General features: G+C 48.0%; 1 protein-coding gene across 1 annotated transcript in view; it reads right to left on the minus strand.

Annotated features, from left to right (window-relative positions):
• Positions 1 to 23307, minus strand: part of LOC135199692 (DNA repair and recombination protein RAD54B-like) — a 63217-nt gene that overhangs the window by 32636 nt on the left and 7274 nt on the right. The window contains exon 2 of the mRNA XM_064227847.1: positions 14607 to 14967. Within this exon, the coding sequence (XP_064083917.1) occupies positions 14607 to 14967 (361 nt within the window). The remainder of the gene's footprint in view (positions 1 to 14606; positions 14968 to 23307) is intronic.

The following is a 23307-nucleotide window of genomic DNA, read 5'->3' on the forward strand; positions in this document are numbered from 1 at the left end:
GACACTTCTTTGCCTCGACGACGCTCTGATCAGCCAATCGTCGATGGTATAGGGATATCCTGATCCCTGACGAATGGAGCCACTTCGCTACATTCCTCATTATCATTGTGAAAACCATCGGGGCCGTGCTGAGACCGAAACAAAGGGCTCTGAATTGCCAAACCCTGTTGTCTAAGACGAATCTCAGGTACTTCCTTGAAAGAGGGTGGACGGGGACGTGGAAGTACGCGTCCTGCAGGTCCAGAGACACATCCAGTCGCCAGGTCTCAAGGCTCCCCAGCACCGACTGAGGCGTCTCCATTTTGAACTTGATCTTTTCTACAAAAAGATTGAGCCTGCTCACATCCAGGACCGGGCGCCAACTGACGACTGCTTCGGCACTAGGAAAATCCTGTTGTAGAAGCCGGTGACTCTAGGTCCAAGACTTGTTCCACCGCTCTTTTTCGACCCATCTGTCTAACAGATCGAAAAAGAATACTTTTTTCTTCTCTCCCTGATAAGATGGAGAGAGGTCTCTGGGAGTTGATGTTAAAGGAGGAGGATGAAAAAGGTAAAAGGGGATCTTGTACCCCCGCTCTACTATCTTGAGAGTCCAAGGATCCGCCCCTCTCTGCCTCCAAGCCTCCGCAAAGAATTCCAGTCTGGCCCCGACTGGCGTCTGAAGGACGAGATCTTCATTTGCTGGTTTTGGGTTTGAATGAAGCTCTTCCTCTCGAAAAACCTCTCCCTCGAGGAGCTGCTCTCGAGGGGGGTGCCCCGCGAAAGGGTTTGACTTTCTTCGGGGGTTTGCTGAATGTCGAAGTGGAAGAACTGCTGGACGTCTTGAAGACTGTACCAAGAGGTCCTGGGTCGCCTTTTCTTGCAAACTCTTTGCAAGATCCTTTACCATAGCCTGGGGGAAGAGATGGTCCGAAAGAGGCGCAAAGAGCAATTCCGCTTTCTGAGCGGGAGATACCGACTTAGCGGTAAAATTGCAAAGAAGTGCTCTTTTCTTCAGGAAAGCAGTTCCAAAATGAGAAACTAGCTCCTCCGAACCATCCCTGACGGCCTTGTCCATACATGACAACACGCTGGACAGCTCCCCCAGACTGAGAGAATCAGGACTTCTAGACTGAAGGTCTAAAACTCCCAGACACCAGTCTAGGAAATTAAAAACATTTAGGGTGCGAAGCAGTCCCTTCAAGTGGTGGTCAGTCTCCACAGGAGTCCAGGACACCTTAGCAGACGATAAGAGAGACCTCCTCTGAGCGTCCACTAAACTGGAGAAGTCACCCAGAGCGGACGAAGGAATCTTTACTCCCACGTCCTCCTTGGTCTCATACCAAATTCCTCCTTTCCCGGCGAGTCTAGAGGGAGGATGGGCAAAAGTGGTCTTGCCCTGATCCTTCCTTCTAGACATAAAGTCTTGAAGCTTCTTAAACGCCCCCTCTGGTCGACAGCGATGTTCTTCATCTCGACGAATTCAGGGGTCTTAACGGTCTTGGAAGACGAAAGTTGAGAGGGAGGAGACCTAGGGGCTGCCGGCTGGAACTTCACCCCGAAGGCTGAACGTAACAGCCTAACAAGAACCTTGTAGTCCGAGACAGCTGAAGCTACCGGCTGTTCTTCTTCGACGGAACTCCCTGGACTACTAAGTTCCCCTTCCTCCCTAAGAGGAACTGGAGAACGCCCATCAGGAGAGGGAGTACGTCCAGCAGTCTCAATCCTGAACAATGACTTCCGTTGGTTGGAAGTACCCGCTACAGGTACGGAATCGCCCTTACGTCGATCCTTAGAAGGATGGACATCTTGTGAAAGAGGAGCGTCCTTAGAAGCAACAGGAACTGTCTTAACAGACACGTCCCTACGAGAGGAAGCGCGAGCTTCCTGACGAGAGGCGCCAAAAGCGTCCTGCTTAGCCAAGCAAGCGTCCTGCTGAGCGTCCTCAAAAGCGTCCTGCCTCGCTCGAAAAGCGTCCTGCTTCGAACGGCGAGCGTCCTGCGGAGCGTCCTCAAAGGCGTCCTGTCGATAACTCAAAGCGTCCTGCTTCGAACGCCGAGCGTCCTCAAAAGCGTCTTGTAGAGAGCGCAAAGCGTCCTGCTTAGAACGCCGAGCGTCCTGCCGAGCGTCCTCAACAGCTCCCTGCCGAGAGCGCAAAGCGTCCTGCTTCGAACGCCGAGCGTCCTGGCGAGCGTCCTCTCCTGAGAGAGCGAAAGATCTACTCGGAGAACGAGAACGGTGACGATCCGGAAGAGGAGAGAGAGACGAGCGAGACGACGAGAGAATGAGGCTGCTTCGTCCTCTTGACGGGCAGCCGAACGTCCTTCCTACGCTTAGGCTCGACTGCTGCTGGGCGAGTCCTCTGAGCCATCAGCGACGTAATCTGGTCCTGAAGGGACACTAGGATATCCTTCGTAGGTGACGAAGGAGCATAAGAAGGGGCAGGACTGAGCCTGCGAGAAGGCGAGGGGCGAGGGGACGCCTCCTTCCTTCTAGCAGGTACAGCTATCTGCCTCTCAGGTGAACACGCCTGTGCGTGGAAACCAACGTCCTCGTCGGTAGAAAGCCTTCCTCTCTTCTGAGGAGGAAAGGCGTCATAAGCGTCCTCTGACGAAAGAGAGACATAGGACGTGAAGCGTCCTCAAAGCGAAAGGTCCTTTTCAACGGACGCGAGTCTCTCCGAGCGCTCCACCCCTTGCGCGGGGAGGACGCTTCGGAGGACGAAAAGCAATCTTTCAGGACACGTGCTCGTGCGCGCTCCTTGGCAGCCTGGGATTTAGCAACAAGGTCTGCCGAAGGGACGCCAGATCGGTGGGGAGCCCCCGTAACCCTCTTGCGGCTTTCGACATACCCACTCCCTGAGTCCTGGGAGTCCGATAGAGGTCTAGGCCTAGAGGCATTATGGGGCCGATCTGACGCCCCCTCCACAACACTAGGGGCACTAACACAAACTTTCACAGGGCCAGTTTCTAGGGCCAAAACTTTAGATTCGAGAGCACGAATAGACTCCAGAATCAGAGAAAGGGTGTTACCTTCTCCAGACACAGCACTGGGGCCCGAAGGCAACAAAACAGGATTAGGTTGAGCAAAATCTACTGGTGTTAGAGGAGGAGAAATGTTACTATCCTTACCTTTAGTAGAACTGCCCTTGGAGGAAGACCTCCTGACTCTATCGCGCTCCAATTTACGTCGATAGGTCTCATACATCTTCCATTTATCATCATCCAAATCCTTACATTCATTGCACCGATCATCAACCATGCAAACATGCCCCCTGCAATCCATACAAACTGTGTGAGGATCAACTGAAGGTTTAAGAAGCCTCACCTTACATTCACTCCTCACACACACTCTGAAACTTCCAGTACTTGATCCCGACATCATGACACAGAAAGCCAATCCAAAATCAAAAACCAATCCACTATTACGCGTGCCAATCCAACAATCCAGAAGTCGATACCAAAAGTCAATCCAGATAATATTAAGCGAGATAATCAAAAATCCTAGACGGAGGTACTGTAAACAGTTGTTTGCAGCACCGGCGACAGAAAAAATATGTATAGAAAATGGGAATGGTTCCTGATATCCGCCTCCCAGCGGCGGGAATGGGTACTACCACCTGGCCGCCCCACTACGTGTGCCGCGAGTTTTGAAATTCTGTCGGACGTCAGAAATACAGCTATATATATATCTGACAGGTAAGTTTCATGAACAAAACATCTTTTCAAGAGATGTTTTGACATCACCAATACCACAAACCTCACCTTGCGTGAATTTTGGAAGGAGCATTTCAATGTTGTCATATGCATCCGACCCATCGACCAAGCTTGGCAGGAGATTTCGAGGCGAACTTTCAATTCTTCGTGGAGGAAACTCTGGCCTGATGCCGTATCCACCCGAGACTTCGAGGGATTCGACGTGGGTGAAGCTGGTGCTGCAGATTCAGGAACAGTTGACGATCCTGAAACTGTTTCACAATCAGATCTTGACGAGATCGTTGCACTCGGCAAGTCTATAGGGCTGGTCGTCGATGAGGACGACATCAATGACCTTCTCGAGGAGCACCAAGAGGAGCTTACGACGGATGACCTGAAGGAGTTGGAGGCCATGCAACATAACGTCGTTCAAGAAGAGTTCTATAGCAGCGGCGAAGAGGAGGACGACAACGCTATGACAACAGCAGAAATTAAGGATGCTCTAGCTGCTTTTCATACGGTACAATCATTTGTAGAAAAGAGACACCCCGAAAAGGCTTACACAGGTCGTATGCTTGCACAGATCGATGACGTTTGCCCAAGTCGTTTCAGGAACATTGTCAAAAGCAGGCAGAAGCAATCTTCCTTGGATAGTTATTTTTTAAAGAGGCCTTTAGTAGGAGTAAGCAAAAAGGAAGAACCAAGTGATACTACAAAAAAGCAGAAAGTTGAAAGTGGTGAAGAAGTTGAAATTTTGTAAAAAAAAAAAAAAAAAAATATATATATATATATATACATATATATATATATAATATATATATATATATATTTATATATATAATAATATATGTATATATATATATATATAATATAAGTAAAAAAATAAAAAAAAAAAAATTAAAAAAAAAAAATTAATTTTAAGTTTTTTGTAAAGTTAAGTGTTACAGTTTTGTTAATGTGTTTCGTAAAGTTTAGTCTTAATGTTTCCTGACATTTTTTTATGTGTTTCATAAAGTTAAGTGTACGACTATAACTATAAGAAGTTTTCTGCCGTTTGTCCTCCTCCTCTATCATCACTTTTGGAGATAGCCTCACTTGAAAGGTAAGCTTCCACATTTTACTACATACGTACTAATGTACGTACAGTATTTCTTGTATACCATGTACACTAATACACTTTATTTACAGGTACATACATATTAGTACTACTAGTACGTATTAAGTTAGGTATTGAATGGTCTAAATTGTTGTAGTATTTCATTGTTTATAGGTCAATTTAGCTTTCTTATGAAATTTACTGGGGTGTTTTTGGAGGGCTTAGAACGGATTAGCCATTTTACATGTAAAATGCGGTTCAAGATACGAAAAACTCATGATACAAAGGCCGCCTCGGAACGGATTAATTTTGTATCTCGAGGTACCACTGTACCATATATGTAAAATCTCTACAGATTACCCTAAAAAGCAGATGACTAAATTAAGTGCAAGCTAATGATTCATACATTGTGTTTGTGTTTAATAAATATTGTGTTTAATATAAATAAAATAATGTTTGAATGTGTACCATACAGAATAGAATTTAGGCCAAAGGCCAAGCACTAGGACCTATGAGGTCATTCAGCACTAAAACGGAAACTGATAGTAAAAAGCTTTTAGAGGTGTGTCAGGATGAAAACTCTGCAGTTGCACTATGAAAACTGTTAGAAGAAAGTGGAAAGTCAGTTGGAAGAAATGACAATTTGTCCAAAATTGCATTTTTCCTAACTATACAAACCTGAGGTCCTTTTACAATAGGAAGGTACTAGCGGCAGCTGGATAGGTCGTAAGCTTTCGAACAAGGGGTTCGGTAGTTAACTGCTTGTCCGACAGGCGCGCGCGCGCGACTGGGAGGTAAACAAATCACTTTTGCTTTGACCCAAGCAAAAAACTGCAGAGTGAGGGGTGGCATGAGGTGGGGCTATGTGTAAAAGGACCTCAGGTTTGTATAGTTAGGAAAAATGCAATTTTGGACAAATTGTCATTTGTTCCGACACGGCATACAAACCTTCGGTCCTTTTACAATAGGAAGACTCACTTCTTGGTGGGTGGAATCTGAGTCTTTTGTGAACAGACTGGTGTTCGCCCAACCTTGGAAGCCTCCCTGGTCATAAGAGCGAGGGAGGGATCCAAGCCTCTGTCCGATTGATCGGGGTGTGCACCGCAGGATCAATGGTCAGACCTCTGGACCGAGTACTAAGAGAGAGGCAAGCGTATCTCTTCGTACCAGCAATGTAAGAACTTGTTCCTGTACAGGAGCAAATATAAAGTCATGGGTTTGACTCTTGTAGGCATCCACTTCCCCCCCCTTGTAGGAGGAAGTGGTGGATATTCTGCTCCTATCCCTAGTGAAAGGGATAGGATGGGGCTCTGTCATATAGCTCACCTGCATCTCGTCCTCATCCAGCGTAGTGACGACCGTGGCCCTCTGCCCACAGGTAGAGGAGGAGGAAAAGACGGGAAGAGGGAGCCAGTCACTCACTCATTTGAAGACAAACTCAGATGTCTGCAAAATCATTCGCATTATCGCAGTGCGATGCAGCGGGAGACTTGTACAGACTTCTGTTACCGTGCGGTAAACAGAAAGATGAAAGAGTCCAAGAGATACGTATCTCTGTTGAAAATTCTCGCAATGTCGAAGGCGATGGAATCTAGCGTCACAGCAGTAGATGGGTCCTTCATTATTGCGAGAATCCCCGTTAATCAGAGACCTAAGTCCATGATTGTTGGGCAGAGATACGGTTCGATAGTCAATCAAAGCAGGGCAGAGAGAGACATACATGACCGTGCATCTCGGAGGCCCAGCTGATACTGAGCTGCTATCAGGCAGTTCAATACGCAGTAGTTGAGCCTGAGCTCTTGCGACTCGTCATCCTGAGTTGCCAGGTAATCCATTATTCCACGAAGGAATGCGTTCGGCTAGAACTACCGAGTATAAAAGATATGCTCGAGCAATTATATTTAGGCGAAACGAATTTCGGTAAATATAAAACAGTTGAAATGGTGTTGTGGTGACAAAAACCCATAAGTATATAAAAAATTGAAACTGAAAACTCCTGGGAGGTTGCAGGCAACCCCGAGTTGCAGTTCAATTAGAATACTTCTCTTATAAGTCGCAATCCGTAGTTTAACTAGGATATGCGCCTACCCCACCCTCGGACAATTCAACTGCTTAGTAGAATCATGTCGCGAGGTTAATATACGTAGTATATTTGTAGGATTCTGAACAACGATCTCCATCCTAAATTCTTTCCTTCAAGAAAACAAAATAAGGATTGGAGATCGACCACCTTCGATCTCTATCAAAGAGAGTGAAGGAGAAGTCTTCCTCGAAGGAAAGCTTCAATGGTGAACAGAATACTAAGACGATAGTTCAAGCCAAAACTGGATATTCCCGTCCGATCTTCTCTAGTCCAGGTTGGTCGCCTACTGTGAGATAGTTTCTTCAGCAGCAGTCTTCTTCCCAATGCTAGAAATCAGGAATTCGAGCATAGGCGAGGTTCCCGATTATTGTGTATATCGGGGATTCTCGTCTCGCTCACTTTGGACCGTGGTCTCGCCTAAGTGTTTGGAGATCGTAAAAACTCGAACACTGAATGCGTTAGAAATTCCGTAGAATTCTAAGCAGTCTGCGAAACCCCCACCGAATTCGTCAAACGATATCGGCTGGTGGTCCTCTCGATTCCCGTAGAAATCGAGAATGGGGCAGGATTCCTCCTCAACGACCGGGGCTTACGTCAGGTAGGACCCGAAGGTCCCCCCGGTAGCGCAGTCCCGAACGTGGGATCCTACAGAGAAATCTCTGTAGGATCCCTCCCCTTTCCCTCGTAACCGTAAGGAGAGAGGGAATGGGGGAGGAATTGGATACTCGCTCGCCTTCCCAGTGGAACTAGCAGTTGGAGAAGAGTAGGAACAGCCATCGCCTTGCGGCGATGGCCTCTCAGAGTCTGGGAAAAACGTATCGTCAGGAGAAAACGTTTTCCCGCGGAGGGTTACGAACTCTCACTGTAGGTAAGGGTCTGCCGCCACATGTGAACGTCGTCTGGGTGGGGCTGATCGACACCTGACAGGAGAGAGCCGATACCGTCCTCCGACTCATTCCAGTCCTCGTCGAGGTCGAAACCTCTCAGGAGGACCGAAGGAGTATTCAAATACTGTCCGAAGACACGTAGAAACGCCGCTGTCGCAGTATAGGAGGTGGAAGTAGCTTGATCGACCGGCCAGAACTGAGAGAGCCTTCTGGTCGAGACGAGAGATCTGGTTCGAGACAGAACGGCAAAGCTCCGATCTCGGCAGACCACCGTCGGTTTGGGTTCCCTCTCGGGCCCCAAAACGACTCGAGCAGAGACGTGGGCTGCTGCCGGTAGCGGCAATCCTTCCGCAAGGTCATTATGCTGACGAATCAGCTTTAAATGACTTCTGCAAATTCCTCTGTATCTCGGGAGTAACCGTGTCTTGCGGAGTAGGACCGTCCAGTCCCTCCAACAAGAACAGATCCCGAGATACTCCTCCTTCAGAAGGAGGAACAGCGGCAGACCCCTGACGGTCGCCTCCAGCTACTTGCGCGTATGTCCTGGTCGGTCCTGGAACCGTGCCTGGTCCATACGGCGTCATAGCTGGGTCACGAGCGGCGCACCTCTCGTGATCGCTCCTCGGTACCTCGCTCCTCCCGGTATAGCCCGAGGAGGTTGAAGGTACGGGAGAGGCAGACCTGACGCTACCCCCTCGCTCGCTGGCAGGACCAGCGTGCGTGGAGGGCTGCTGCTGATCGTCAACCCGCGGGGTGACGGTCGAGCAGCATGCCCTAGCCTTGCCGCTCGCCTGGGGCGATTGGCTCGGCTGAGAACGTCGAGACCGATCTCTAGCGTCAGGCGAGCTGCCGCTGGTCACCGTCTCCGCCGGTCCCATCGGGAGCGGCGGACGGGTGACCCTGCTAGGCTCTCTGTCGCGTCGAGACCGGCCAGGCTCCTCTCGGCGCGTCGAGCCGCTGTACCAGCCGTGGCTGGTACCGGCGGCCGCGGGGACTCCTTCCTCGCCTCAACCCGTGGCTGGTCAGCGACCGTCACGTCAGCCCGAGCAGCCAGTTGATCGCTGCGAGAGCGTCCACTGGCCTGGCGAGAAGTCGTGCACGACTCTCGCCAGTTTCTGCTCAGCGCCGCTGTCTTGACGGCGAGCGAGCTCGGGCGTCAAAACTTTGGCTGGACGGTCTTCTTTGGAAAATAAGAGCGTCCACTCGGTGCTTCTCGCGAACGAGAAAGCGACGGCCGAGACGGAACCTGGTTTAGCGGCAGAACTGCTAGCACCAGGTGAGGACGCACCAGCCGAGGCTGGTGCACCTCTGGTCCCCGTCGACTTCTTCTTTGCAGAAGAAGCGACGGGCCCCGTTCCCGAAGGAACAGGAGGACCAGCAGAAGAGCTCCCCAGCCTCGCCTGGGCGAGCCGGGGCCCTTAGAAGATCCCGAAGGAGTCTTCTTAGGGGGGGAGGGAGGCAACCTTCTTCTTCTTCAGGCTGTTTGGCCTTAGAAGTCGAAGGGGAAGGAGAGGCAGCAGACGACGAAGAAGACGACGAAGACGATGACGACACCTTCTTCCTCTTCCTCTTCTTCTTCGCCAGGCTCCGCAGGACAGACGTCAGGTCTTCCATCCAGGAGGGAGCCGGGGCAGTTGACCGAAGCAACAGGGCCCGGACTGCACCTGTCCGGAAAGACCTGAGACTGTGACAGCACCACCAACAGCAGGAACAACAGGAACAGGTCCAGGAACAGCAGGAACGGCAGGAACATCTGAAAGTGAATGAGCGGCTGGGACAGCAACAGGTACGGCAGGCACGGCAGGTACCACAGGAGAGCCAGGCGTCCTGTCGGCAGCTACCGTCATCCTCGGCACTGGCGGCAGGTCCAGGGGGGTACTCTTTGGGCAGCGGAAGTCCGGGGTCGGCAATACAAAGAACCCAGGTGGCGGTGGCACCGTCCTCTTTGGCACGGCAGGAATTGGTTTCTGGATTGCAGCCGTGTGTTACCGACATGACATGTGGTATGTACACCAGGTGCGGTGGCATCTCATATGCTGGTGTCGAGATTGTGGTTGTTGTAGTGGTTACCGTACCATGAGTGACCACTGCCGACCCCGCCAACCGCTGAATCAACCCCTGTATGCTCGGCACTCCCTGCAGTCCCAGCGATTCCCACACCTGTCCCAGGTCGTCCTTCGCTGATGGCACACCTGCAAGGAAGCAACAGTCGGGTTAGTTAGAGGGGCTTCCTCGCCGTCCTGGGGGGAGAAGAAACCCCACCCAGAGCGGACGGAAGACCCCGAGTACAACTGGACGTCCGGGTAGCGGGAGCCCTCCTCCACACTCGACGGATCGAGAGAGGAGAAGGACTCCGCTACCCCCCCCCCCCCCCCCCCCCCCCCCCCCCCCCCCCCCCCCCCCCCCCCGCAGGGGAAGGCGCGAAACGTGGGGGCTGGCCGGGGGGCAGGAAAGAGGACGAAGTGTCCGTTACCAAGGAGTCACTGGACTTTCCGATGACTTCTTGGGCGGCCTAAGTCTCTTCCTGCCCTCGTATAGCACCCACTGCGCCTCGGATCAATGCATACAGTTACACAGGGCCTCGTTGCGGGAGCATCTCGCGCCCCCGACAACGAGTACAAACCTCTTGAGGATCTACATCTACATCCAAGGTCGTCTCCCACGGATGTAGCACCTGCGGTAACATAGATAGATTAGTAAAGAGGGGTTCCATCACGCACGGGGGGAAGACATGCCCCACCCCGAACGCAAGGAAGACCCCAAATACAAAATACAATGAAGAAGCTGAGCGGGGGGCAGGAAGGAAGACGAAGAATCGGATACCAAGGGAGTCGCGGGAGAGCTTTCCGACGACTTCCTGGCAGACCTTCCGCTTCCCCCACCCCGCCACAGCAGTGAAAAGTAATATGAAAATGAAACAGAATACTGCCCTTGCGATTCACTTCATAGAACTTAAAGGAGAAAAGATCAATTCCTGGGTAAGAACGGAAACTTGATCCAATAATATGATGCTATCATAAAATATATATGAAAATGAAACAGAATACTGCACTTGCGATTTCATTTTCACATAAAAAAATCGTAAGGATCAATTCCCGGGTAAGAACGAAAATTGATCCAAATTAAATTCCATGCAAATAAATAAATGAAAATGAAAAGAATATTGCAATTGCGAATCCACTTTCATTGCATTCTATTATACAAAATTAAAAGGCTCGTGCCGAGCGCAATCACACTCTCGGTAACGAACGCACAGGGCAAAAATATAATGAAAAGAGTACTTACATTTTTCAATTACACACTTTCGCCCAAATACATGACTCGGCGCGAGCGCGCCCGCCCTCGGCACCGAGACATAATTCAAGGGTTCAATTCATGAAAAGAGAGGAAATCGCCGCATCTACGGCGATAACTCCATATTGGTTCATAATTAAGTAATGAAAATGAAAACAGTGTACTTACAGTTTCATTTTCAAGTCAAACAAACCATTAGTAGAAAACACAATATAAACAAAGCATACGACGATGAAGCGGGCAGAGAGCGATGATGAACACGTCCTTCACACCCGCGGCCGAAAGCAAAAGTGATTTGTTTACCTCCCAGTCGCGCGGCGCGCGACTGTCGGACAAGCAGTTAACTACCGTTCTCCCCTTGTTCGAAGCTTACGACCGTTCCAGCTGCCGCTAGCTACTTCCTATTGTTAAAGGACCGATGGTTTGTATTACGTATCGGAACAAACAACAAATCCGCTTTCTGAGCTGGCGTCACCGAACGAGCTGTGAAGTTGCACAGCAAAGCTCTCTTTTTTAACAAAGCTGTTCCAAAGTGAGATACGAGCTCCTCCGAACCATCCCTGACGGCTTTGTCCATACATGCTAACACGCTGACAGCTCCCCCACCCCAGACTAAGAGATTCTGGGCTTCTCGCTTGCATATCCAGAACTCCCAAACACCAGTCAAGGAAGTTGAAGACTTCCAGCGTCCTGAGCAGACCTTTCAAATGATGGTCAGTCTCCGACGCGGTCCAAGTTACCTTAGCAGAGGGTAAAAGCGACCTCCTCTGTAAGTCCACAAGGCTGGAGAAATCTCCCTGAGCCGAAGAAGGGATACGAACTCCCACTTCATCTTTGGTTCTCTACCAAATGCCCCCTTTTCCACTAAGTCTAGTAGGAGGCAAGGCGAAGGTTCGGCTTTGCCTTGGTAGTCCCTCCTTCTTATCATCCAATCCTGGAGCTTCTTAAAAGCACGTTTCGTTGATAGAGAAGTTTTCATCTCTACAAAACTCCGTGGGATTTTACCAGTTTTCGATGAAGAAAACTGTGAAGGAGGATACTTCGGGAGCTGCGGGCTGAAATTTGTCCTCAAAAGAAGAACGCAAGAGTCGTACTAGGACTTTATAGTCCGAGGATAGAAGGGGCTGTAGCAGGTTCCTCTTCACCCGATTCAGCCGAACTACTTAGTCTCCTTCTTCTCTAAACGGAAGAGGAGAACATCTGTCAGGAGAAGGCGTCCTAACATGGGGCGGGGTCTTGGCCAAGATCAAATGGACCCCTATCCTTGCTAGATGCAGCCTTATTTCGGCTGTCTTCTTTATGACGCTTACTGCTCGTTGATGGTAGAGCGTCCTGAGGAGGACGAGCGTCCTCAGCGCCTTCCGCGGCAGTCTCACCTGCCCGAGAAGCGTCCTTACATCTCTTCGCTGGCATACGTGCCTGAGCGCGTAAAATAGCGTCGGGGGTGGGGGTAAGACTTCTTGATCAGAATCACAAAAAACGTCTTGAAAGGAGGCCTGAACGTCCTGGCGAGCTTCATGCCAAGCGTCCTGTCTAGCTTCCTGGAGAGCGTCCTGCCGAGCGTCCTGTGTAGGCGTCCTGGCGAGCGTCCTGACGAACGTCCTGCTAGCGTCCTGCCAAGCGTCCTGACGAACGTCCTGCCTAGCGTCCTGCCAAGCGTCCTGACGAGCGTCTTGACAAGCGTCCTGACGAGCGTCTTGCCGAACGTCCTCGTACAGAGCGTCCTCAAAAGCGTCCTGACGTAACGTCCTTCTAGATGACGAACGAGATCGGCGAATCGCTGAAGGAGAAGCGATCGCAACGAGACGCAGTAGGTGAAGGAGACGGAGACTGCTTAGTCCTCTTGTGACAGGCAGTCTAAGGTCCTTCTCCGCTTAGGCTCGACTGCTGCTGGGCGAGTCCTCTGAGCCATAAGCGAGGATAGCTGGTCCTGAAGGGGACAAAAGAATGTTCTTCGTCGGAGAAGAATGAGCAGAGGAAGCAGGACTGATCCTGTGAGAAGACGAGGGGGCGATGGGGACGCCTCCTTTCCTTCTCACAGGTACAGCTACCTGTTCTCAGGTATACGCGCCTGTGCACGCAACCTAGCGTCCTCATCGGAGGAGATCCTACCTCTCTTCTGAGGCGGAAAGACATCATAAGCGTCTTCCGACGAAAGCGGCGAAAGCAGGACGTGAAGCGGTCCTCCGCAAGAAACGTCCTCTTTAACGGACGAGAGTCTCTCCGAGCGCTCCAACCCTTGCGCGGGGAGGACGCTTCGGAGGACGAGAAGCACTCTTTCAGGACGCTGTGCTCGTGCACGGTCCTTGGCAGCCTGGGTCTTTGCTACATGGTCTGCCGAAGGGACGCCAGATCGGTGGGAAGCCCCCGTAACCCTCTTGCGGCTTTCGACATACCTCCTCCCTGGGTCTTGGGAGTCTGATAGAGGTCTAGGCCTAGAGGCATTATGGGGCCGATCTGACGCCCCCTCCACAACACTGGGGGGCACGATCACACACTTTGCACCGAGCCAGTTTCTAAGGCTTTCACTTTGGTCTCCAGAGTGCGAAGAGACTCCAAAATCATAGAGAGAGCATTCGCTTCTCCCGACACAGAATCAGAGCCCGAAGGCAACACAGGTTTAGGGGTTGTAAACACTACAGGTGTTAGTGCAGGAGAGATGTTAGTCTTACCTTTGGAAGAACCACTCCTTGAGGAAGACCTCCTGATCCTATCGCGCTCCAATTTAAGGCGATAGGATCATATACTCTCCATTCATCATCAGTCAATTTCTCACATTCATTGCACCGATGATCAATCAAACAATTAAGCCCCCTACAACTCATACATACTGTGTGGGGGTCTACCGATGCTTTCGGTAGCCTCACCTTACAATCCTCTGAAACTCACAACACTTGATCCAGACATATCTTATAGAGAAAAGTCAATCCAAAATCAAAAACGGTCCACTATCGCGCATGCCAATTCAACAATCCAATTCAATACCAAAAAAAATCAATCAGATACTTAAAAGCGAGTCAATTTCCAAAAAATCCTGAGCAGAGGTCTGTAAAACAGATGGTTTACCGACCGGCGACAGAAAAAAATATAATGAATAGAAAATGGGAATGGTTCCTGATATCCGCCTCCCAGCGGCGGGAATGGGTACTACCACATGGCCGCCCACTGCGTGTGCCGCGAGTTTTGAAATTTCTGTCGGACGTCAGAAAATACAGCTATATATATATCTGTCAGGTAAGTGGCATGAACAAACTCATTGTTAATCAATTGGATTTTTATTCAATTCCTTTGCAATATAGGATAAATAGGGTAGGAGAAACTTTTGAATGCTGCTTTATGAATGGTAAGGGAACAGTGTCCCAGTTTTAGTTTTTCAATTACAAAAACATGTCATGTTTTGGAGGTTTTTATGCCTCTGAACCAAAAATGTCCCTGGATTTTGTCTCAGAAATCTGGCTACCTTAATGCAAAGAGCCTATTGTAATGGCACTGCACCGAATGAGGTGCACTGATGATACTAACCCCCTACAAGGGAAGTGTACTATATATTATAAATATAATAAAAAACTTACTTAGAAGACTGGGGTTCTTGGTTTTCTAATCCCCTGTGAGCTGCCATCTGATATGCTGACTTCTCTACCACTGGTGCTGTGCCACCACCCAAATTTGACCCTGCAGACATTCTTGGATTTTGATCACAAGGTGACAGGACATGCTCCGTGCTGGGCCCCTGAGAGCTATTTGCATATCCTGTAGTGACATCGTTATTTCGACAAGGCATTTGTCCTGAAGTCTGGTCTTGTACAGTGTCAGACTGCTGAGGTTTTTTCAATAATGACAAAATGTCCGATGGGCTCCGAGTTTGTGGCTTTTCTAACAATGTGTTATTTTTCACAAAAGAAGGCCCACTTATTCCAACACCACCTGAAAATGCTGGAAATATTAAGCATATTATGGAGGAAAATTGTTAAAATTTAAATATTCAAATATATAGATACATAAATTTTACATTCGGATAAAATGGTAGAGAGATAAGTTGTTAACATTTAAAAATTCAATATTTAAGTGTAAAATTGTATAAAATCACAATTTTTTTAAAAGTAAATTGTATTTTTCCTAGCTATACAAACCTGAGGTCTTTTACCTAGGGAATTACTATTCAGCGCCAGCTGGACTGGTCGTAAGATTTACTAACAAGGTAGTTCGGCAGTTACTGCTTGTCCGATGGTCAGGAGTCCCACCCGACTGGAGGTAAACATTTGCTTTAGGCCCAGGAACAGATTAAGGGGTGGCATGAGGTGGGACTATATGTAAGGTTTCTATAGCTAGGAAAAATGTTATTGTTATAATACAATTAAGTTTGTTCATACTTACCTGGCAGATATATATATAGCTGTATTTTTCTGAAGTCCGACAGAATTTTAAAAATTCGCGGCACACGCAGTGGGCGCCAGGTGGTAGTACCCATTCCCGCCGCTGGGGGGAGGCGGATATCAGGAACTATTCCCATTTTCTATTCATATTTTATCAGTGCCACTGTCTCCTGAGGGGAGGTGGGTGGGCACTTTAATTATATATATCTGCCAGGTAAGTATGAACAAACTTAATTGTATTATAACAATAACATTTTGTTCATGAAACTTACAGACCAGATATATATATAGCTGAATCCCACCTTCGGATGGTGGGAAGAGACAGAATAGGATTTTTGGGAAACTAAATTAAGTAGATGATACATCTTGGTTCCTGACCTGTTAGCATAGCCGACTTCGTGATTACTGTCACCTAAAGTCTGCTTCTGCGTTACTAGAGTTGCCAGCGAGGTAGAGACCTGTAATGCTGGTGCGCTCTAGATGATCTGTCAACGGGGGCGTGACCACAATGTGACTAGACCATATGACCATACTTCTGAGGGCACCGAAGCTAAAACCACCACCTGACCTAACCTATCAAAGTTAGTTCCATAACTTCTAGGCTAAAGAAAAGGAACGCACCTCAAGCGACCAACCCTTCAAAGTTAAAAGCACACCTATCCCTTTTCTATAGGATAGGATTCGTGTTGCTTCTTGCACCCAATAATATATCTACGGATATGTATGGTCCTAGCGACTTACGGATCTGAAATGTCGTCTTCACATCCCGTCGGGAGTGTGAAGCGAACACAGAGTTGCTTCGCTAAAGCGTGGCACTCAGGATGTTACTGAGTGTCATGCTCTGTTGAAATGCTTCCGAGGCCGCGCCCTCACCTCTTGAGCATTCATATTAAGAAAAAATCTCAAATCTTTATGCAAACCTAATGAATGAGACCTCTTAAAAGAACTCCTTGGCTATAATGCCAGGGTGTTCTTGGACATGAACCAGTCTGGTCTTTTTACGGAACACCGCAGATTGTCGGAGTGTGAAGCGAACCCAGAGTTGCTTCGCAAAAGCGTGGCACTCAGGATGTTACTGAGTGTCATGCTCTGTTGAAATGCTTCCGAGGCCGCGCCCTCACCTCTGAGCATTGATATAAGAAAAAATCTCAAATCTTTATGCAAACATAATGAATGAGACCTCTTAAAAGAACTCCTTGGCTATCATGCCAGGGTGTTCTTGGACATGAACTAGTCTGGTCTTTTTACGGACACCGCAGATTGTCTGTTGACCTTGACTTTCTATAGTTTTATCAAGATAAAACTTGAGAGACCCTACAGGGCACAGGACTCTCTAATGCCCTTGCCCAATAATTTGTGCCATACCCTTGGTCTCCAAGCCTTCGGGTCAATGGTTAGACAGGTTTTTCGTTCTTATCAAGAACGGAAGGCTTAGCGGACAGACCGCATTATGTCCTTTAAAGCCAAAACCTCTGATGATGGCTAAAACCTCACTAACCCTCCTTGCCGTGGCTAGAGCGGTTAGAATATTAGCCTTTCTGGTCACGTGTATTAAGTTCGCAGAAAGGATAGGTTCGAAATGCTTTTGGCATCAGAAACTCAGACTACGTCTAAGTTCCATGCCGGAACCTTTGATCCAGAGAATTTCAAGATCTCCACAGACCTCAAAGATCGTGAAGCTTTGTTGTTTGACAGAACCGAATCTCGGAGCCTAGAGGCCGTCAACAACATATTTGCATATTCTACAATAGTTAGGACTTCTATCTTATCTCATACTTCATACGGAAAGATAGAACCATAACGAAATTCACAGAGGTCGAGGTGGAGGAACAGTCATTTCCCTTCACTATCTCCAGAAACGGCCCCCTCCGATTGAAAAATGAAAATAGGCAGCACTGCTTTGCCTTGGCCAAGAGACTGCCATTAATCTTGAAGCTCTTATCGCTTCTCGATAGTCTGAACGCCTTCAGAGTCAGAGAGGAGAGATATTAGATACTTCACTAAGTGACGATGTTAGATTACACAGATTCTCTCGGGAAGGGTCTTTGGACAATTCTCTGAATTACCTGACCTCTGTGAATCTAACCTCTTAGAGGCCAACATGTGGCGACTAAAGCTAATCCTCTAGGATCATGAATAAGGGAACAACTTAAGAGGAAGCTCCTTCGTCTTCAATATTACGAAAAACTTAACGAAAGGACGCCCTCAGTCTCTCCTCACTTTCGACATACTTCTAAGTGAGGATTACTCAGACGTCAGTAGTTGTTGCCTTCGATCGAGAAGACCCGCACGGACGTGCACTAGTTTAACGAACCTCTTGAGGATCGTTACGTTCCGTGCCCAAGCCCATAACCAATTCTCTCTTCTCGAGCTATGAGAGAGCTGAGAAATTATCCGAGATGATTTGGGCCAGTCGCTCCAAACTCACCTTCGAGGAACTGGAGAGCCGACCAATTTGGCTTCCAATTCTTTCAGACAATGTGCCAGAACATCTGTTCTCTGTTCGGATGTCTGGCACCCTCTCGCTATCACCCGAGGTGATCCTCAAGCCGTTGAGAGAAAATTAGAATTACAAGATCTTTGATGTTATTCCAATTTCTTCGTGAGGAGGAAAATTTGTAGAGGTCTGAATTGCTGTTTATTCAGGGAAAACAAGCTTCTCCAGCGAGGAAATGGTCCCCAGCAAACTTATCCATTCCCTCACTCAGCCTGCTTCCTTCCCTAAATAAGGCTGCGCTTTGCATAAGCATGGAGGAAGCATTATTATAGTGCTATGCCGCGGTAGATTCGTACAGAATGTTACCGTGCGGTAACCCGCATCATAACAAGTATAAGAGATATCTTGTTGAAATTTTCTAAGTAAACGGCAGGTATGATCATTCAAGATTACTAGAAATTTCCTCAACCCGAGGCTAAAATCCATGATTGTAGGGCAGAGAGACGGTTTATTCAGCCATTCCCGCAAGGGAGAGAGACGTAAACAACCGCGCATGACACCGAGCTAGCCGGTACTGCGTAGATCACAGTAACAGCAGCCTTGATCATCGTCTCGCACTATGCCTGAGTTTGCCAGCTACTCCTTTTACGAAGGGATAGGTATGAAATTATCGAGCCAAAGGAAAAAAACTCTCACCGCAGCATATTTAAACGAAACAAAATTCGCTAAATACAGAAGCTGAGTTGATGTTGCAGTTCAATTAGAATACTTCTCGTCTAAGTCGCAATCCGTAGAATAACTAGGATATGCGCCTACCCCTCGGACAATTCAACTGCTTAGTAGAATCATGTCGCGAGGTTAATATACGTAGTATATTTATAGTATTCTGAACAACGATCTCCATCCTAAATTCTTTCCTTCAAGAAAACAAAATAAGGATTGGAGATCGACCACCTTCGATCTCTATCAAAAAGAGTGAAGGAGAAGTCTTCCTCGAAGGAAAGCTTTCAATGGTGAAGCAGAATACTATCTGCCTGAGTTGCCAGCTACTCCCTTTACGAAGGAATAGGTATGATATTATCGAGCAAAAGGAAACTCTCAAGCAGGCGTATTTAAACGAAACAGAATTCGCTAAATACAGAAGCTGAGTTGGTGTTGTCGTAACAATACCTGAAGAGTTGTTCTTACTCCGAAAACTCTTGGAAGGTTGAAGGGAGTGTCAAATAAATACATTAGAACAACAGTTCTTTCGGCTTCTATCCGCAGAGGTAAATACGATATGCGTATATGACTCGACCCATGCGTTAGCAAAATGACGCAAAGATAAACTACGTAAGTATTGTAGTAATTTGAACATCGAATTCTCTACTACATCTTTCCTGGACGAGGAAGAGAGAAAGAAAGGAAAACGACTGTCCACGTTCTAATGAACGAGACTTTTAAAAGAAACTCCTTGACTCTTTGCCAGACCTTTTCCAAGACAGAGGGAGTAACATTCGAATAGAGATCATCAAGAGAGAACCGAGGATCGAAAAAGACCGTTCAATGTTCTTATGATATTGGACAAAAAGACTTCCTGGATAGTCTACAAGTCTTTCTACTTAACCCCGGATGAGCCTCTGAAAATGAATGAGAGCTCTTCCGAAAGTTTGTTAATGAGTTTATCCGCTTAAACGATAAAAACGTTAAAATCTATGTCAATGAGAACTACCCCATTTATGAGGGGTCCCCCACTTAAATGACAAAGGGGAAAACGTCCTGACTTGACAAAACTATTAGCACTTTGCTAATAGGGGAAAACCCTTTAACATGACCGAAAGTCACCCAGGAATCCGAGTATATAATCTTCCCGATTCTCAAAGAAATCGATGAAGAGGAAAGAGGGATCGAAGAAAAAATTCGGGTATGTCTCTCCGAACTCTTAAAAACTCCGAATCCTTTTAAAAATTTCTGTAAAGAAATGTCCTCAACAGCAAATAAGACGCCTTCAACAAGTCTTTTCTCTCGCAAAGCGTCCTGCCGAGCTTCCACCGAAGCGTCCTGGCGAATGTCCACAAAAGCGTCCTGCATGAGCGTCCTGTCTGAGCGCCTCCTGCCGAGCGTCCTCAAAAAAGCGTCCCCTGCTTAGCGTCCTGGCTGCAGCGTCCTCAAAAAACGTCCTGCTTAGCTACGAGCGTGTCTGAGCAGAGAACACCAAGTCTTCTAACGACGTTTCAGAGAGGAACTCGTTGAGCGCCTTGATGCATGCAAGGCCCGCCAAGAGGCGTCCTGGCGAGCGACCTTGCCAACATCTCAATGTTATGACGAACCGCGTTTTGCGTATGACATTGAATATTTTTAAGGGACGTCCTCATGCGAGTCTCCATGGAGAGCCGCACGCTGCTCCTGAAGAGTGTGAACACTAAAGGAAGACGTATGGCTTTCGTCTTCCGCAAGGTGCTTGCCGAGCGTCCTGGAGAATGTCTCTACTTATAGGACGTCGAGCACCTCTAAAAGCTTCCTCACGTCTAAATTGCCCTTCTTATGCCGACCAGAGACATAAGTTGTTTGACTGTGCAAAGCAGCTTGCCGGCCGTCAAACTTATCAGCTTGCTTTATCGAAGTAAAGCGAACGTTACATAACGTATACGGAGCGCAATGAGGAGAGGAGACGAATACTGAGTTGCTCCTCCAAAAGGTGGAATCAAGAATGTCCTTGATTACCAAATTCTTTTGGAATGCTAGCGAGGTTGAAACAGCTCTAACTTCATGAGCGTTCACTCGCAGGAGGCTCAAATCACTCTTCTGGCAAGATGAATGAACCTCCTTAATAATGTATAAGTGATATATACATGAGCGTTCATATACATGAGCGTTTCACTCGCAGGAGGCTCAAATCACTCTTCTGGCAAGATGAATGAGCCTCCTTAATAATGTATACATGATGTATACATGAGCGTCACTCGCAGGAGGCTCAAATCACTCCTTCTGGCAAGATGAATGAGCCTCCTTAATAATGTATAAATGATATATACATGATGCGTTCCTCGCAGGAGGTCAAAATCACTCTTCTGGCAAAGATGAAATGAGGCCTCCTTAAATGTCCCTTAGGAAAAGAGCCAGTGCATTCTTCTAAAAGGGAAAATGTGGTCTCTTTACTCTTTCATCCTCTCGTGACGAGGAGAGAGGACGTGAAGCGTCCTCTTCTCTAAAGCTTCTTTAGGGGGCGCGAGTCCTTCCGAGAACTCCAACCCCTGTGTGGGGGAGGGGGGGGACGCCTCGGAGGACGAGAAGCAATCCTTCAAGATTCGTACACGTGCACGATCTTTAGCAGCCTGGGAAGAGTCAACAGGTTTCTGCCGAAGGGACGCCAGATCGGTGGGGAGCCCCGTAACCCTCTTGCGGCTTTCGACATGCCCTCTCCCTGAGTCCTGGGAGTCCGCCGACAGAGGTCCAGGCCTAGAGGCATTATGGGGCGATCTGACGCCCCCTCCACAACACAAGGGGCACTACACTTCACAACACTGATTGGAGAGCGAGCACTTTAGTCTAAGATTACTTGATGTAATCCTTTAGCAGACACTTCTTCTAGGCTCGTAAGCCATACCACAGGGTTAGGCAAAATAAAATCTACAGGAGGTTAGAAGGTTTATTATTTCTAACTTCTGTTTACTGTGGAGGAAAACTCCTGATTCTAACACGCTCTAAAATGCGTAAATGAATCCTCCTTCTTCCGTAATCAGTCACACATTACACTAATTACCTTATGCAAAGAAAACATGTAAACGTCATATATACTAAGCGAGTGTCTACCGAAAGTTCCGGTAGCCTCACCTTACCATGCAGACAACAAAGTCTGAAACTAGGCTAACTAGCTTCAGACATCAAATGCAATGAAAAAATTTACGATAGCGTATGCCTAGCCACAAATCCAAGTTAATAATCGAAAGAATAATTAGGATACTTAAGTGGCTAATGAAGTTTCAAAATCCTAGGCGGAGGTCTGTAAACAGTTGTTTACCGACCGGCGACAGAAAAAAATATGAATAGAAAATGGGAATAGTTCCTGATATCCGCCTCCCAGCGGCGGGAATGGGTACTACCACCTGGCCGCCCACTGCGTGTGCCGCGAATTTTTAAATTCTGTCGGACTTCAGAAAATACAGCTATATATATATCTGTCAGGTAAGTTTCATGAACAAAATATAATTTACTTTAAAAAATTGTGATTTGTTCCGACACGTTAAACAAACCATCGGTCCTTTACACAAGGAACACTTATTGGTGGGAGGAATCTGAGTCTAGTGAACAGATTGGTGTTCGCCCAACCTGGGTTACTCCCTGGTCGTAACAGCAAAGGGGAGGAACCTAGCCTCTGTCCAACTGATCGGAGCAAGAACTGCAGGATCAGTGGCCAGACCTCTGGACTCATAAGAGGGAGGCAAGTGTACCTCTTATGAATAGCAAGCAAGAACTAATGTCCTAAGTAAGATGCCAAATATAAAGATTTGGGTTTGTTTCTTATGCTGTCCGCTTCCCCCCTTGCTAGGGAAGAGATGGATAAACGTTTCTATCCCTAATGAAAGGGATAGAATGGAGCTCGGTTTCGTAGCTTACCTGCACCATCATCCTGTGCAGCATTGTGATGACCGCTACCCTCTGCCTCCAGGGAGAGGGAAGAAAAGAGAAGGAAGAGGAGCCAGTCACACTCTCATTCACTCTCCATTCATGCGATATCACAAGGACGAGATGCTTCCTTGTCCTGTAAAGGAGCTGGGTAAGCTACACAACTTGTTGAGCAGCCACCACAGGTCCCTAGGAAAAACTGCCCAAGGACCTATGAGCGATATCCCGAAGGTAGAAGGGGGCGAAGGTGGTGGTTGGACCACACCCCTGCCTTCAGCACCTGTGCGACGGACAAGTTCTTGCAGAATGCAAGGGTTGGACCAATGCCTCTAACTTCGTGGGCTCTCGGACGAAAGGTACTGGTGTCGGCACTCCTCTCGGAGCCGTACACTTTCCTGATTACCTCACGAAGCCAGAAAGAAACTGTTCTTGGACACTTCTTTCTTGGTCACCCCGGTGCTAACAAACAGGCGTCGACACTCAGGCCTGAGGTGTCGAGTTTTCTTCAGATAGCGCTGTAGCACCCTCACAGGACAAAGCAGCATCTCTTCCGCATCATTACCGGTGAAGTCCTCTAGGGAGGGGATCGTGAAGGACTTGAACCTGGCATCAGGTACCAAAGGGTTCTGAGTCTTCGCCACGAAATCTGTGACGAAATCGAGCATAACTGATCACCATCCCCTTGAGTATTTGACATCGAAGTAAACACCATGAAGTTCTACTCTCTTCACCGATGCCAGGGACAGCAGAAAGACGGTCTTGAGGGTCAGATCCCTGTCTGACGATTCCCGGAGAGGCTCGTAAGGTCTACAAGTCAAACTCCTTAAGACAAGAGTCACATCCCACCCCAGGGGCCTG

Source organism: Macrobrachium nipponense, chromosome 26 (assembly GCF_015104395.2).
Source record: "Macrobrachium nipponense isolate FS-2020 chromosome 26, ASM1510439v2, whole genome shotgun sequence".
In the NCBI taxonomy this organism is placed as follows: Eukaryota; Metazoa; Arthropoda; class Malacostraca; order Decapoda; family Palaemonidae; genus Macrobrachium; species Macrobrachium nipponense.